Source organism: Antechinus flavipes, chromosome X, assembly GCF_016432865.1.
Source record: "Antechinus flavipes isolate AdamAnt ecotype Samford, QLD, Australia chromosome X, AdamAnt_v2, whole genome shotgun sequence".
Lineage (NCBI taxonomy): Eukaryota > Metazoa > Chordata > Mammalia > Dasyuromorphia > Dasyuridae > Antechinus > Antechinus flavipes.
Window position 1 is genome coordinate 75,665,378 of NC_067404.1, and position 17,639 is coordinate 75,683,016.

General features: G+C 44.3%; 1 protein-coding gene across 1 annotated transcript in view; it reads right to left on the reverse strand.

Moving 5' to 3' along the window:
• Nucleotides 1–1,328: 1,328 nt before the first annotated feature.
• The window catches only part of BTK (Bruton tyrosine kinase), a 33,689-nt gene continuing 17,378 nt past the window's right edge, over nt 1,329–17,639 (reverse strand). Inside the window, exons 6-19 of the mRNA XM_051968137.1 lie at nt 15,449–15,577; nt 15,252–15,319; nt 14,262–14,449; nt 11,177–11,239; nt 10,685–10,739; nt 10,385–10,464; nt 9,364–9,491; nt 6,590–6,664; nt 5,942–6,113; nt 5,152–5,368; nt 4,160–4,224; nt 3,454–3,572; nt 2,592–2,749; nt 1,329–1,801 (exon numbers count right to left, since the gene is read on the reverse strand). Coding sequence (XP_051824097.1) covers nt 1,730–1,801; nt 2,592–2,749; nt 3,454–3,572; nt 4,160–4,224; nt 5,152–5,368; nt 5,942–6,113; nt 6,590–6,664; nt 9,364–9,491; nt 10,385–10,464; nt 10,685–10,739; nt 11,177–11,239; nt 14,262–14,449; nt 15,252–15,319; nt 15,449–15,577 — 1,589 coding nt within the window. The 3' untranslated portion in view covers nt 1,329–1,729. The remainder of the gene's footprint in view (nt 1,802–2,591; nt 2,750–3,453; nt 3,573–4,159; nt 4,225–5,151; nt 5,369–5,941; nt 6,114–6,589; nt 6,665–9,363; nt 9,492–10,384; nt 10,465–10,684; nt 10,740–11,176; nt 11,240–14,261; nt 14,450–15,251; nt 15,320–15,448; nt 15,578–17,639) is intronic.

The window sequence follows — 17,639 nt, forward strand, 5'->3', positions numbered from 1 at the left end:
TCCTCCCCCTTCCCTGTAACGTCTGAGGACCCACACCTTAGGAACTTTTAAGTCTTAATTCCCCCATCACAGACGTTCATATTAAGGCTGAAAAAGCAGCTTGCTCACAGTAATCCGGCGAGGGAGATACCTGTGCTGAGCTTGGCTTGTTCAGCTCTGTGGAACTCAACCTCTGGGGACAATCTGGCTCTCAACCAGCCTTTGGGCCTGCTTGTTGAATGAATCAGGTCAGCCTGGGCTCGTCAAGGGATCAAGAGAGAGGCTGAGCCCATAGTTTTAGAAGCATAGCAGACATTTTCTGGGGTGCTGAGCTCTGTAGAATGTAAGCTGTCAGAAGGCAGGGGCTTTTAAAATTTTCTCTTACTACCAGTATTTAGCAAAGTGCTTGGTAAAGAGTAGGGCTTTAATGAATGTTTGTTAAATTAGACTGAAACTAGGAATATTAGCTTTTAGTTGTGCAGAGATAGATCTGACCATTAGGGCTGTCTCAAAGTAGATGTGGGGCTGTTTTGTATTTGCTGGGTATCCACTTACATATGGGAAGCAGTGTATGATATGTATAGTGTGGCTGCTAGGGGACTGACCTTGGAGTAAGGAAGCACTGGCTTGGAAATCTTGCAGTTTAATCTTACTTGCAGCAGGAAGAGAGGCAAGCCATTACTTAATATTCACTTTGAGGGCCTCAGTCCTCTCTCTAAGCCAAAACTTGGAAACACTTAGTGAGCTCTATCAGTGGACTGAGCTGACAAACCAGTTCCCTCCACCAATGGAAATCACAGGTTCGGACCAAATTACTTTGTGTCAACTCACTTTCTCCCAGTAGAACTTAAACTCCTTAAACTAGCCCCGGTTTGTTTTTCTCCCATTGTTGGTCAGTCCTTCCTGCTTCTCTGTCCCCATTTGGGGGTTTTCTTGGCAGTGGTACTGGAGTGGTTTTGCCATTTCCTTCTCCTGCTCACTTTAGAGATGAGGAGACTGAGGCAAGCAGGGTGAAGTGACTTTTCCAGGGTCACAAAGCTAGTAAGTAGGTACCTGTCTGAGGCTAGATTTGAAGTGAGGAAGACAAGCATTTCCTAACTCCAGAGCCTGTTTTTTCTATTAGCCTAGTGCTAATAGATAGCTAATAATGCAAAGGCATACCCCACTAGTGTGAATATACTTTTTGGATTGAATGAAATTGAGCCTGACGCAGATAAAACCCTGCTTTTGTGAAGGCAGTGACATCTAAAGGGAGGCTGTGTAATGATAAAAGATAATGGAGACACAGTCCCCTAACCAGGCCTGTTGTTATAAGTACCTCTTATCACAGTCACATTATCACAGTCACATGGAGGCCACCCAAAGGGTTTATTTGCTCATATGCACACACATCCACACACATACATCCTACAATTTGTTCTTAACTGCTAGGAGGAATTTTTCTCTCCTGGAGCAACAGCGTATTCTGAAGAATGAAGCTACTATTCCTCAGCTTTTGCTCGGGCCAGAGAAAGTCCCTGGGGATCAAAGGTGTGAGCCATTCTTAGATGTACAGTGCCACATTTAAGGAGTGCAGGAGGAGTGTAAAGGTTTTCTCCCCTGCTCCCATCCCCTTCCTTTTCTCTTGCCCTCCCCTTCCCTTCCCTTTCCCACCCAGGCGCTGGAAGCCTTGAATTTCTTCAGAGAAAAGTGAGTGAGCAAATGGAGCGAGGAGTGGAGACGGAAGGACCAGAGAAGTGGGCTGAACGGCTCAGGATTCTTCATCCATAACATCCAGAATGTTGCTCAGAAGAAATCTGAAAGTGGGGCGTTCATCTGCCTTCTGGACTCAAAAAGAAAGAATATTGTTGGGAGGGGGCAGAAATCATGGACCTCTTGGCCAGAAAACACAGTTTTCTTTGTGTTCTGTGGAAGTGCATCAGAGCAGTGTACAAGCAACAAGTCCCCTCTTGTGCCACATAACCTGCCTTTCTTGTGCCCTATGCCATCGGTCAAGGGAAAGGATAGTAGCATGGAAACTCTGTTCAGACTCCACTCTCCCCAAGCCCCCAGAATTCAACATTTCTGTGCCAATGTTCTCCTGGAGAAAGGCGAAGTGCCAAGGGCAGGAGGGCCTAAACGTACCCCAAGACATTAATTTAGGTTGCCAAGGGCTGGAAAGTGGTTATGATGGTACCTTTAGAAGGGAGTAGTGAAGGATTTAATGAGAAGTGTGAAGGTTCCCTGTTTGCCTGTTTGAACTAAACAATGTTTTTTTTTAAAGAATGAGGTAATTTGAAAATGGTTTGTTTTCAGGTCTTATGGTCCTGGCGCCTTCATTTAGGGTCACAGACAGGAATAAGCATTGAACTTTGGACTGCTTTCTACAAATGAGATGAGAAGGGATACAGGCCTTCCGTGGGTATTTGGCTGCCTGGCAGTTACTTGTATGGCATTTCAACTCACTCTAGAAACCTTGAGGTAGCCCTAGGTTCTCTGGGAATTACTAAGGGGGAAAAAGAGATCTGTGCAGCAGGCAGTCTGCGGCCAGGTCTTCTGTCTTGGAAAGTAGGAGATGGCCCTTGTCAATGTCCCAGGAAGACTATTTGTGCTTATAGGGGAAGAAGGCTCACCTCATGCCAGCAGCTGTACATGATGGCATACACTCGTTCTGAAGCTAGCTGAGGCCGATAGAGCCGGAGGCCTTTGGCAATGTGTTCTGCTGTTTCACTGTTACTAAATCTCTCATACGGCATCTTTCCCAGAGAGTAAATCTCCCACATCAAAACCCCTATGAGGCAAAAAAAAGAAAAGAAAACCAAAATTAACTATATACACACATACATGTGGGCAGCTAGATGACCTAGTAGATAGAGCACCAGGACTGGAGAAAGATTCAACTTCCTGAGTTCAAATGTCGTCTCAGATACTGACTAGCTATGTGACCCTGGGCAAATTCCTTCACCCTATTTGCCTCAGTTTGCTCCTCTGTAAAATGAGCTGGAAAAGGAGATGGCAAACCTCTCCAGTATCTTTGCCAAGAAATCCCCAAATGGGTCACCAAATCAGACGTGACTGAAATTACTGAGCAACATCATAGATACCTACACTTATTCTCTGGTCTCTGAAGATGATGCCATACTTGATACAATTGTGTGTTCTACAAACCTCTTAATATAATTCTAGATAATAAAGACACCAGCCCCTTGGAGTGTAGCACAAAGTAGGTGGTACCTTCCATGGTGATGTGGTATAGTGAAGTTGACATAGTGGAGGAGAAACCTGGAGTTGAATCTTTCCTCTTACACTTATCAGTTGTATGTTCATGGACAAACTAATCTCTCAGCTCCAGTTTCCTCACTTGTAAAATGAAGCTCATGATATGTATAGTACTCACCTCATTTCCAGGGAAAGACCTTTGGAGCCCTTAAAGCACTTTGGAAATGGTGACTGAGCTTCTCCCACTTATTCCTCTAAACTACCTTGTCTACTCACCAAAAGCCCAGATGTCAGATTTGCTACTGAACTTGCTATACATGAGGACTTCGGGTGGAGACCACCGAACTGGAAATTTGGATCCCGCCGAGCTGGTATATTCATCATCCAAGACATATCTACGAGAGATTTAGATCAAATTGTTGATGCTTATCTTGGGATCTGCCTAGACCTCTGGACAGAGGCAAAAAACCAAGACAAATGTAGGGTCAGCCACGTGTCTCATTGTCCAACCAGTCTCTTCTGGAATAAATTAAGCAAAAGATATTCAGGTTCAGGTTCTATTCAAAGCAGGACAGAAACTGAGACCCGGTCACTAGACAATACTGTGCATAGCAGTCTGTTTTCTTCTTTCTTTCCATAGCTGATGATGCGTTCTGGGTTGGCTTAAACATCACACTGTAGGGAGATCCCCAGAACTACCTTTTCTAGTTGGTGGTGAAAATTACCAGAGTGATTAGGAAGAACGTAAGCAGTAAAGATAGCAAAAATATGAGGGGAAGAGAAGATAACGAAAGAATTGAGGTAGAGAAGACAGAGACATGGGCGAGAGGGAAAAAAATGCTTCCGGTAACACAGAGCGAAGAGCAGGAAGCCACTGAGAAATACCAGACTGAGCAGCAAGATGGAGAGAAGATGAAAAAGCCATAGAACATTTCTGTTTTTCAAGGTGAAGAAAAGGGAAAGGATGAGGAGGCACACTGACCTGGAGAGACCGAAGTCTGATACTTTGACAACCCCTTGGTCATTGACCAAACAGTTTCGAGCGGCCTGTGGAGGAAGAGGTGCCAGTGAGGCCATATTTCCTTGCAAATCACTGGAATCTCCCAGTGGAATCCTTGGGAGCACTTCAGAAGTGTTTGTTCATTTGTTGTTGACGTCAGTAAGATGTGTTTTGTTTCTTGCACGTGAGAAGCCTCTCTAAATCCAATGGGATTATGTTTTAACTTTTTTCGCATCCCCAGTATTTAGCACAGTGCTTGACACACAGTAGGGATTTTTAAAATGCTTGTTGATTATGAGCCTAGCTCTGATTCTACTTCACAGAAACACCTGAATACAGAGATAATGAATGAAATCCTTGAGAATACAAATGCAGTTGGATTTCCTTCACATATGCAGTTATTATGGAATCCATTCTTCTAGGGAGATATGAAACTAGAACGCAATAGGGGCTAGTTTGTGGGTTTAAGGCAATTTGGGAGTTAGTCTGGGCAGGGCCAAGCAGAGATGCCCCTAGATGGAGGGGCAACTGCACCAGTTGGAGGTACTCCTGAGTCTTCATGCTTTCCCAGACACTGAGAATATGAAAATACAGCTGACCTGTTGCCACTGAGGCCAAGACAAATGAACAGTATTCACACTCAGAGCGAAACTGGGAAAATGACACAGGATGACCAAGCTCATTTCCATCTCCTAAATCTCTCCCTGGGGTATCTTCTGCCACCTGTATTCTGTCCCGCTTTGATAGCAGCCATCTGCTCTTAACATAGGCCCCAGCTCTCTGGAACCCTTTCACCTCTACCATCCCATCTGTACTACATCAGGAGGCTTACCCCAGTATTCTTCCCCAGTTATAATGCCAGGCAGAGGTTGCCATGAATCTGTGCTGCTCCGTGTAGGCTTAATTGTGAGGCTCTCCCCACACTCTCCCCCACCCTGCCTCCTTTGCAGGCACACGATCCCCCAAGGTCCTACTAGATCTCGGTGAAGGAACTGCTTAGATTCCAGGTAGTCCATAGCCTCACAGACGTCCCTGCACATCTCCAGCAACTGTTGGGTCTGGACGCGGTGCCTCATTTCCCTCAGGTAGTTCAGGAGGCAGCCATTGGCCATGTACTCAGTGATGATGAAGATGGGACGCTGCTTGGTGCAGACCCCATATAACTGGACCAGTTTCTCATGTGACAGGTTCCTACAGGATAGGTAATAGATCCAGCCTCCCCTGTTGCTCCACAGAGCAGTCAAGGAAAGGCTGGGAAAGACAAGGTCTGATGAAGTAGTCAAGAAGCAGCACCAGAACAAGTGACCCTGGTGACTATATTGCCTTTCTCCATCCCTCTTCCTTCCGACTCCTGGCTGTGTTCCGATACTTCAAAACTGGCACTAAGTGGAGACTTAAAATAATAGAGCAGAGGAGCAAATCTAGCACAGGATGGTCACAGAGACTACCTACTCGGGAGAACTGGCTTTACTCTATTGCGATCAAGCCACGGAAGGGACATTGAAACCGAGACGGGACATGGCAGCATCATTTAATTTAATTAGTGTTATTAATGCTGCTGGAGGTAGGATGCCCCCAAGATCAACACTGTTCTCAAGAAATAGCTAACTAGAGACTGAGCCTCCCACTCGTCACAGCGTGACCCCAAGTTCTGGTCCAGACCTTGGAAGTTTCACACAATGTACGGCACACTCACATCACAGTGTAGCGTGCCTGCTGATATAGACACCAAAGGTAGGATGGAGAGTTTGGGTAGTAACTCACATCATGACTTTGGCCTCCTCAATGAACTCATCCTCTGACATGGAGCCTTCTCTGATCATCTTGATGGCCACGTCATATTGGCCTCTCCATTTCCCATACTTCACCACCCCAAACTGTCCAGTCCCCAGCTCCTTCAAGAATGTCAGGTCCCTTGGATCAATCTCCCATGACCCTATAACAAATAGCAGCCTCTATGTAATTCCATGGGATAGGAATCAGACTGTAGGGGAGGGACTTTTCTCAGGGGAAGAATGGGATATGAGCTCAGGAGCACCAGTGCATCTTTCCTCATAGGACTGTTCTGGGGTTCCGCCCCTGGGGCTCTGAGATCTTAAAACTTTGGAAATAGCACTGCCTAAAAGAAAAGAGATAGTATAGATGACCCCTTCAAGGGCCTTTTGAGCCTTGGAAGCCTTTAGTTCTGCAGCCCTTGTTTTTCTTAGTGGAGACCAAAGCCCAAGGGAATCATAGAAAGAAAGCTACGAGCCTGCTCGGTTCTCCTGGAAGCAGGTGTTGCACCAAGGCTCACTATGGGGAAACTCAGGCTTGACCCCCTTCCTGCTTGCTCCTGCAGTTCTTGAGAGGTGGAAGGTGAGGATGGGATGGGGGGAGGCACTAGATTCAGGTCGAGAAAGAAGTAGTCATTACCATAGCCCAGCCCTGCCGTGGAGGGAGCATTCTTGTTTTGTTGAGAAACTGGATACTTGAGTCTCGAGATGAGTCCTGAAATACACAACAGTGGGTTCCATCTGCCTAACTCAGCATATCATTCTGCCAGTGCCCAGCTGGCCATAATTGGGCAGGAGAAGCTGAAGGCTTATACACAGAACTGCCTTGTTCCAGTTGACCTCTATAATCCCACATTTCCTGCAGCGTCACGGGATTGATTGTCAGGTCTCCGTGCCAGCCCCCCTCCGTCCCCATCAGCTTCTCCCTCTTTCTCCTCTCAAAAGGTATTTTCATGGAAGAGAGAAAAGATGGTCCTTATTAGTAATATACTCCTAGAGTTCAAACCTAGCTGACATCCTTAGACAGTGAGGTGGGCCTGGGATCAAGAAGATCAAATCTAGCCTCAGACATTTACTAGCTGTGTGACCACAAGCAAGTCACTTAGTCTTTATTTGCCTCCCTTTCCTCATCTGTAAAATGAGGATAATCACAGCACCTCCTCCCCAGGAATGTGAAGAACAAATGAAGTACGATTTATAAAGTGCTTAGCACACTGCATGGCACATGGGTGTGCTATAAATGTTAGCCATTATTATAGCTATTATTTAGGCTTTAACTCCAAATGATTGATTGATGTCCCCTTCTGCAAACTTTTCCTGCACTTAGAGCCCAGACCACACAAGCTAGCACATTTTTCTCACATACTGTTTTCTTATTTCCTTTTCGAATACCAGCTCCATGAGGGAAGGGTGATGGCTTACATTGAGGACTAACATTGGCATTATGGGTAAAGGGACTGACTTGGACCCTTCTGTTTCTGATAGTATGGGCATATCCCAGTTAACCTCTCTGAGCCTTAGTTTTATCTTCTGTAAACTGAGTAGAATCATACCTATTCCAGTACCCCTCTCACAGAGTTATCGTGTGGCTCAAATGAGACAATTTATGGCAGGGGAGTTCTTAGACTTCTCTGTGTTGTGGCTTCCCCTCTGGTAGGCTGGTGAAACTTGGGAATCCTGCTCATAATCATGCTTGTTGTCTTTATTCATCATTGAAAGATATGGTAAATCTCATGGGAGGCTAGTGAAAATCAAGAATTCATTTCTTTCCCCATCCTAGTTCACAGACTTGGATTCCACAGACCCTCAGTTTTGTTATGCTGTGTCAGTGTATTCTTTTTCTTTTAAAAAATTTATTCATTTTAAGCTTAAATACAAAATGAGAAAAAAGAACATGTTCATGTACACAGCAGAACTTAGAGGATTCAGTATAAAATGATAAGTCTCCATTTCAAACTGTTTATATTTTTTTGGAAAACCTATGTAATAAATACTACACATTGTTTTTAAAGCTATCCAGCTTTTCTGTGCTGCCTTCCAAGTTTTCTTTTGTTCTCTGCTGTGTACTTTTTCTTTCTTTTTTTTCCCCTCTCTCACCAATCTGCCCTAGAGCAGGATACAATCAAACGTGAATATATAAATATATATGCATACCTAGATCTAACATATACAAACATATACATGTATGTAAGACCATGTTATACATATTCAATTTGTCAGTTCTTTCTCTGGAAATGTATCCCATCTTCCTTCATAGGTCTAAATTTTTCCATGTTTTTTCTAAAATCAATCGGTTCATCATTTCTTATATCATAGTGGTATTCCATCACAATCATATATCTCAACTTCTTTAGCTGTTCCCTAATTAAAAGGCATCTATCTTTTGAGTCAATCTGATAGCTGTAAGATGACATCTCAAAGTTGTTTTAATTGGCATTTTTCTAGTCATTAATGATTTGGAGCCTTTTTTCATATGATTACAAATAGTTTGGGTTTTTTTCATTGAAAAACTACCCGTTCTCCCATTGAGCCATTATAGTAGAACTTTTGTGGACAACAACATAGGTAGCATGAAATATTCGGAGCTCAAAGAAAGGAGCCAAAGAAGTCATCTAGTGCAATCACCTTGCAAATGACAAAATTGAGGCCCTCAGAGGTAAAATCATTTAATCAAAGTGACAAGAGTTGTCAAGGAGCAGAGGCTAGGATTAGAGTCCAGTCTTCTTTTTACTATCAGACTATTTGCCCCACCAAACCCTACTTTTCTCTCTGTGTCTCCCTCTGAAGTTGAGCGACCTGCTCCCTAGTCCTATCCTCCACATCCCCCTGTTGATAGGTAATAGATACAGAATAGTTAAGATACCATTGCCTACCCTTATGGACACCAAATTGATATTCCAAAAATCTATGCCTTACCATGGCTCTTCCCTATTTAAAAGTCTTCGATTTCTCCCTGGACAAACTACAAAATCTTCTACCTGAAATTTAAAGTCCTCCACAAATATGGTTTCTGCCTACTTTTCTCATCTTATTTCATTTTACACTCTCCATGAACTCTTCATTCTAAGCAAACCAGCCTGCCAACTGCTCCCCACAAATAGTATTCAATCTTCTGCCTCTTGCCTGTGCCCCTCTGACTATCATGTCTGGAATGCATTGGCCCTTTATAATTGTCCCTTACGATCCCGCTCTTCTTTCAAAGAACAACTTGGATGCAATTTCTTACACAGGACTCTTGAAATAATTTGCTACAAAGATTCAGTTTTTTATATGAAACTTTCTTTTTCTCTTTTGTATACTGAAATGTTTTCAATTATGTCTGTTAAGCTCACAATAAAAGTACTAATTTAAAAAAAAAGAAAAAGAAAAACTGCCTGTTTAACCACCCCTTCTTATGTGGACTCTGGTACTCACCAGCAGAGTTGTGCTGATGGTAATGGATGAGTTCGGGAATAGTGTTGAAGAGGTGCCTCTCAGCCAGATAGTATTGGCTCTGAGGGGTGGAGCACACGACATAATGGCGGATCACCCCTTGAGGGTCCCTGGAGAAATGAGCACACAGTCAGGAACTTGGGAGACAAAGAGAGGAGCTACAGACTCCAAATCAATGAAGTGGAGAAGCTCAAAGAGGAAAGAGAAAAAGTGGCCCGATGGGATGATCAGAGTGCAAGTGTTGTGAGGGCCAGTCCTGTCTCTCACGATGAGGTAGCCTTTCTTCTCGCCAAGGCAAACCCTCTTGATCTCATTCTAACTCATCTTCTCCAGTCGATTTCCTCCTGTGTCACTCCCCCTTTCCCACATACCTTCATCCTACACCTCTCTGTCTTCAGGCACCTTCCCTGCAAACCTACAAGCCCACATCTTTTTAATCCTCAAAAAATCTGCACTGGGTCCTTCCCTCTCTGTTAGCCATCATCCTAGATTTCACCTCCCCTTCTCAGCTAAACTCTTTAAGAAAGCTATCTCAGTTCACCAAAACTGCTCTCCAGTCACCACTGATCTCTTTGTTGCCAAATCCAGTGGCTTCTTCTTAGTCCTCATCCTTCTTGATTCCATAGAGCTTTTGACACTAGTGATCACTCTCTTTTTCTTATTGATACTCTCCTCTCTAGGTTTTCTGGTTGTGACCATTCTCTCCTGGTTCTCCTCCTTCCTCTTTGATCATTTCTTCTCTGTCTCTTTTACTGAATTTCCCTCTAGGTCAGGCTTGCTAACTATGGGTGGCTCCCCCAAGGCTTTGTCCTTGGCCCCCTGATCTTTTTCACTCTATACTATCTCACTTGATCTTATCAAGTCCTATGGGCTCCATTATCAATCATTGTAGGCAGATGATTCTCAGATATCTGTATCCCCAGAACTTAGCACAGTGTCTGGCATATCTTAAATCTTTAATAAATGCTTGTTGACTGACTAATTCTCCAGACTTGTCACTTACCCAGCTGATTTGGTAAACACAGACACAGTATATTTTCCTGCTTTGCTGGAATCTCTGACAATGAAACCACCTTCTTTACCCTGGAATGAAGAGAAAAAAAGCCAAGATGACTGAGGAATAAGAACAGCTCCCATCCTGACCTTCAGTTCCCTTTTGCCAGTTGTCATAACAACTATTTGAGTATAAGTAGTTAAGCATTACATGATAGCAACTTCATCTCTTTCAGCTTGGAGGTGACACGGATCTATGGCTTAGGATGCTGCTTGGAGTTCCGGGATTCAGACACTAGAGTGCACTCACCTCTTGCTTTAGCAGTTGTTCTGCTTGACTCCGAGTCATATGTTTGGAATACCACCTGAAATAGGAAGCAACCCGTGTCTAGGTCTGAACCCAGGAAGAAGTATCACAGCCATCACAGGCCCACCTGTGTTCCTCTGGCCGTCACTCATATATTCAACACGGAAAATGCTACTGAGTGCTTTTGAGGTACACAGAAGATATCATCCACCCCTTTCTCAAACCTAAGCTGGGATTAAAGAGATGGAAGAAGAGCTATCAGGAAAGGAAGGACTTGGGAACAACCCACTCCTGTGGCCAGGAAGGAAAGTAGGAAAAAATCCAATCGTGACTTGGCAGCCTTTCAAAAGTTTCATGTCCTGTGGTGGACCCCTGTTCTTGTGGCAGTGAGCTATCATTGCCAACTCATGTGAAATTTTAAAATGCACACTGAAAGCAAGGGAGATATCCTCTTCCTTGTGAAATACCACAGCTAAAGGCCCTGTGCATACTCACTCATACATCTCAATGGAGTCTTCTGCCTCGGTGACATAGTTGTTAGGGATGTAACCTTCCCGGCTGCAAAGTAGACAGAGATGTGAGTCACCCTGAGCCATCTCTGCAGGGAGGAAGAGAGCTAAATGCGTGGCCCTGGCTTCAGGAGCTGAACATCCTGATGGCAGATGGGCCAGGCTCTATGTGTTTTGGATTATAATGGAGGCTTGTTTGGCTCTGAATAAGAGCATCAAAAGAGGGAATAAGCATCTTTCTGATGCTCTCATCTTTTGGGCTTTTCCCCTGATCAGAGAAAATGGGTGCTTCGTCAAATAAGTGTTTTGAAGGTGAGCAGGAAGCTTGTGTGCGGTCTTCTCCACCTAGAGGGAATTTCAATTTCCTAGGCAGCATGACCTTGGGATTTAGCCTTCTGGCCAGAAGGGAGGTTTCTTAGGGAGCACCAGACCTGGGAGTTCCCTCATAAGAAACCCTGAGTTCAAGGAGCAGACTTATTAGGGGAGATGAGAGTCTGTAAACAGGCATACCTCTGTGCCTCTTGGAGAAAGAGAAGGATCCCCAACATGGCCCTCAAGACTGAAGGAGAGCTGAAGGTGACAGCACAGAAAAGCAAGTAATCTGGACTGTGTCCCCTCTAGTACTACCCCTTCCCCTGCCCCTGTTATTTTAGAGATTCAGACAGTGTAGGTGACAACCTGTGTAACTGCAGTCAGTCTTAAAATGCTGTTGCCTTCCAAAGAGCTTCTGAACGATCACAGGTTCTCTGCATGCTTATGTGGATACGTTTAGGGCTTACTTGAGTGCTTTATGTATTTTCTATGTCTGTTCCTAGACTCCTCTAAGCCCTTCTGAGTCATCTGCATTTTCTACGAATTCAAATAAAGCCAAATCTATAAACATTTATTACTTTGAGCACTTGGATAGGAGCTAGCAACTCTGCAACCTATATTTTGGGAAACCTAGCAATGAGCTCTATATGAGCTCTATTTAAAAAACAGTACCATTCACCAAAATATATGGGCCTGGCACATAGTAGGTACTTTTACAAAATGTTTATGGACTTATCTTGACTCGACTCAACTGTCAAAGATGACAAATTGCAGAACGGTCGCACTGGTAGAGGACATAGGGAACACAATGGTATTTATTTCCTAATGCCAATGAAATTGCAGGGTCAGACCAAAATTCAAAATAAACCCCAAAAAATACCCCATACTTCAAACTTCAAGGCTATATTTCTTCTCCTTTTTGTGGCTAAACTCCTTGAGAAGGCCATCTATACTCAAGGTCTCCACTTCCTTTCTCCTTATTCTCTTCTAAACCCTCTATAGTGTGTCTTCTAACTTCATTTTTCTACTGAAAATGCTCTCTCCATAGTTAGCGGGGATCTCTTCATTGATAAACCTAATGACCTTTTTTCAATCTTCATCCTTTTTGATTTTTCTGCAGCTTTTGACATTGGTGATCACTTTTTTCCCTTGCTATCCTCTCCTGTCTAGTTTTTTTTTTTTATGACATATTTCTTTCTTGGTTCTTCTCCTACCTATCTGATCCCTCCTCATTTTCTCCTTTGTTGAATCTTCATCTAGGTGTCATTGTTGTTGGAGGATCTTTTCAGGCACATCTTTGTGATTCCACTTGGGGTTTTCTTGGCAGAGATGCTAGAGTATTTGCCATTTCCTTCTCCAGCTTATTTTAGAGATCAGGAAATTGAGGCAAATGGGATTTAGTGACTTGCCCAAGGTCATACAGCAAGTAAGTGTCTGAGGCCTAATTTGAACTCAGGTCCTTTTGACTTCAGGCTCAAAGCTCTATCTACTGCAGTGCCACTCAGCTGCCCTGTTTCCTTAGATAACACCCACTAACCATGAAGCATCCCCCAAGGCTTTTGTATGAATTCCCTTCTCTCTCTATGCTCTCACTCCCGTTTCCATGGATTCAATGATCATCTCTATGCAGATGATTGTCAGAGCTCCTTATTCACCAGTCCTCACCTCTCTGCTGACCTCCAGCCTAGCATCTGCAGTTGTCTATTGGACATTTCCAACTTGGGCTGCTATAGACGTCAACATGTTTACACTGAACCCCTGATCTTTTTCCGCGATCTTTCCCCTCTTTTTAACTTCCCTGTTACTGTTAAGAGTACTATCATCGTCCTGGTCACCCAGACTTGGATCTCGGTATGATCCTCGACTCCTCGCTCTCTTACTGTCTTTTCCCCTTCCCCCACATCCAAGTCTTGACTCTATCTTTACCACATCTCCCACATATGACCCCTTCCCTCCTTTGACACTGCCCCCACCCTGGTGCAGGCCCTTATCACTTCATGCCTGGGCTATTGCAATAGTCTGCTGTTATTGCTACAGGTCTGACTGTGTCACTCCCTTATTTAATAAACTGGAGGTGCTCCCTATCACCTCCAGGATCAAATGTAAAATCCTCTGTTTAGCTTTTAGAGCCCCCTTTGCCCTCTTTCCATGTTTCTTACTTCCTACTTCATTATCCCCCTTTGAATGCTATATGGTCCTGCTCATTCCAGGTCCTCCTCAATGCTAGTGCCTTGCCTCTGAGATCACCTCCACTTTACCCCATCTCTAGCTTGTGTGTCCAAAGTTGTTCGCATGCTGTCCCTCTCGTTAGAATGTGAACTCCTTAAAGACAGGGCTCTTTTTGCCATTTTTTGTATCCCCAGAGCTTAGCACAGTGCCTGGCACATAGTAGGTACTTTTACAAAATGTTTGTGGGCTTATCTTGACCTGATTCAACTGTCAAAGATGACAAATTGCAGAACGGTCGCACTGGTAGAAGACATAGGGAACTCAAAGGCATTTATTTCTCAATGCCAATGAAATTGCAGCAGCAGACCAAAATTCAAAATAAACCAAAAAAAAATACCCCAAACTTCAAGTAAGGCTTAGGCCGCCTGTCTGATGCTCGGTGGAGGCCTGGGTCGGGGGCTCTGGGTTTGGTGTTGGGTGGGTAAAAACCCTTTCTAGCCATGATGATAAAGAGGGAGGATTCCACTGTCAGATTGTGTGACTGTACATGTCAGGGCCCAGGTATGTATGGTTCCGGGATGGTCTCTCACCCATTTTTATCCCGAGCTCTCCACCAGGGCAAGGCGCTCTCCTCCAGGATAAGATACTCTTCACCCTTCTGTAACTGCAGGTCATTTGCATTCATTGGTGTATAGTCATAAAGGGCAACGACCCTCTTGAGTTCATTTGGGGGGCTGGGCTCTCCTCTTGGCTCAGGGGGTAGTGGTTTGTTTTGAATCTGTGGGGCAAGAAGTCACAATAGGTAATGGATCTGAAAGGGGCACCACTCTCCTCTCCTTTCCTATCTGGACTGTTTCTTGTCTAGCTCAAATCAGATACTCAACTAGAGGTTAAGGAAGCCTTGCTTTTAGTCCCAGCTCTGCAAAGTCTTGGTTGACTTGGGCCATTTTGCTTCACATTTCCATAAAACAGAGATAACTGCCTATGTCCCTCCCCTCACAGTATTCTTTGTGGTGTTGTTGTTTGGTCCTTTTCTGATTGTGTCTGATTTTTTACATCCCCATTTGGAGTTTTCCTGGCAGACATACTGCAGCGGTCTGCTGTTTCCTTCTCCAACTCATTTTACCAATGAAGAAACTGAAGCAAATAGGGTTAAGTGAATGTCCCAGGGTCACACAGCTAGGAAGTATCTGAGGCTGGATTTGAACTCACAAAGACGAGTATTCCCAAGTCCGGGGCCGGTGCTCTATCCACCTCATCACCTGACTGTCCCTTAAAATACCATTGGGAGAATCAAAGGAGACAAGGCATGTGTGTGCTTCATTTACCACAAACTACTGTATAAATGGTAGGAATTACTCAGATTTTAGGTGTGTGACATCACCCAATGGCAGCTGGAGCACCTTATACCTTTTCTCAGCACCGGAAATACTCCCAGTTGTTGGGCTTCCGAGTACCCAGTAAAATTGCCAAACAGCAGTGCATCTCTGGTCCTCTACCTTTAGTGTTCTAACTCAGCCCAAGAATCAAAATATTATTTTACTATTCATCCAGCATCCAAATTGAGGGTCCCACTATACCTGGTCCTCCTCGGGGGTTGGAGGAAGAGGCTTTTTGGTCTTCCGGTGAGAGCTTCCCGGTTTTAAGCCTGAAAAATAAGAAACTGATGATGAGAGAGCAAGCGTTCTGGGGAAGAACTTAGGAACAGCAAGGGTAGGTCAGTCACAGAAGTAAAGCAGAAAGGATACAGCCCAGCAAGAAATGGCAGGTCTCTCACTTCCATTGCGATTCTCCAGGATTTGACAGCCCATGGCATTTTTGGCTGTCTGAGAGCAGCAGAGGTACTGCCCGTCGATCCAGAAACAAGGATGGTATTTCTGCACAAGGTCACTGTTGTAGCGGATCACTGTGGGGAGGGGAGAAGAGAGAAAGAGGTCATTCTGCAGCCTGGAGCCCTCCCGGCGGTTCTTCAATTGGAGGACCCATGGTTGACATTTTCCCCCCTTTGACTGGATTTAGCTCAACTTCAACCAACTCTCCACTTACTCTCTCCACTGGCCTGATGATTAGTATACGTGTATACTTGTACTGGAAAACCTCTCAACGAACATCTGAATTCTAGTAGATATTGTCCATAGAGCACAGGAACTGTCTGACCTGTGTTTTTTCGGGCGGCTCTTACAACCATTCTGTGAAGCAGGTGAGAATTGGTCTGGCTTGCACTTTCCAGATGAGGACCGATTCTCTCACTCTTACTCCTACTCCAGCATTTCATTAAATGCAGTATAAGAAGCATTTGTTAAGCACTTGCCATAAGACAGCTATTGTACCGGGGGAAATCCCATTCGATCTTAAAAGGATATTTGCCTTAGTAAGGATGGTGGAAGTTACTGTTTAACTGCTGCATGGTTCAATAGCAGAGAGCTCAAAGGTACAGCCTTACAATAGGTGGAAACGAGAATAATTCTCTCTCTCTGTAATGCATACGTACCCCCCCACACACACACACAATTGTGCTGGGAACATTCAAGTGAGTCGAACTCATTAAGAATTTAATAAAGGCTGTTATCAAAGTTTTAGTGCAATTTTAAGAACTCTACTAAGAATTTAAGACAGCTAGTATCTTCTCTGCCTATCTCAGAGTTTAGAGGGTCAAGTGAGATAACATTCAAAAGCCCTATGCAGAAGATATTTTTATTATTATTTTTGTCATCTGTGGCATTTCAACAACTCTAACAATCATCCCCTTAGAAAAATCTCCCAAAGTCAGGTTGGGGAGGTACATTTTCTAGTCAACATGAACAGGTGAAGGTTCTAAGGGATCCAGGCTCTTCACATAACCCTCCAAAAACAACCAAGAGAACAAAAAGGCTAAAAAAAAGCAATATATGGCAAAAAAAGAACTAAAGGAGAAAATTGGCAAAATGATCCAAGGTACAGACATAAGTTGTTTTGGGTTTTTTTTTCCTGAGGCAATTGGGGTTAAATGACTTGCCCAGGATCACACAGCTAGGAAGTGTTAAGTGTCTGAGACCGAATTTGAACTCAGGTCCTCCTGACTTTAGGGCTGGTGCTCCATCTGCTACACCACCTAGCTGCCCCCAGACATAATTTTTTAAAAATGGATTTCCTGTTAGGATATTCAGGTTAAGATACCCTGTAGGAAGTCATAGGGTTAGAGTTCAGAAAAAAAAAGAGAGACCAGGAGAGGAGATGTGCTTTGGGACATATTTGCACAGATGGACAAATGGTCATTGTAATTACCCAAGATTCAGCTTCATTTTTTCATTTTCATTGCTGTAGTCATCATGGTCTTTCTCTCACGGGAAGACAAAAGGTTCAAGATAGAGCCCGAACAGACACTCATACTCAGAAAGCTAGAAACTAGCAAAGGGTCAAACAGGCCTGAAGAGAAGCCGGAAGATCAGGGGAACAAAAGCCAAAGGGATGAAGGAGCAGCCACCGAGAAGTCTGGAAGTACTCATCAGAATGACTTCATTCTTTGCATTTCTGTTGGGGCAAGGAGAGGCCAAAGAAATGGAGGCTGAGAGAAGGCCATGTGATTCAGCAATGAAGATGGCCTTGTTGACATTGGAGAGAGCTGTTAGATGAAGTAAGAGGAGCAGAAGCCAGACTGGAAAGGAGAGCAGCATTGGGGGAGTGAGGACGTGGAGCCGCTGACTGTAAACTGCTCTCCAGGGATTGGGATGCTGAGCAAGACAGCCATATGGTACACTCGAGAAGAAAGGAGAGAGAGTACTGTGGAAGTCCTTAGAAAAGCCGGATGAGGATTTGGACTAGGTGATGACATTAGAGAGTGTGGGTTTCAGAGGAGATACTGCTGAATAAAGGGGACCAAGGGAGCATCTGAGTGTGACCCACTGTGGGGTGCAAGGCCCATCACGTCAGGGGTAGTGAGAGAAGGAAAGGTCCACATTGGAGAGGACGGCCAGGGAGGGGAGAAAGCC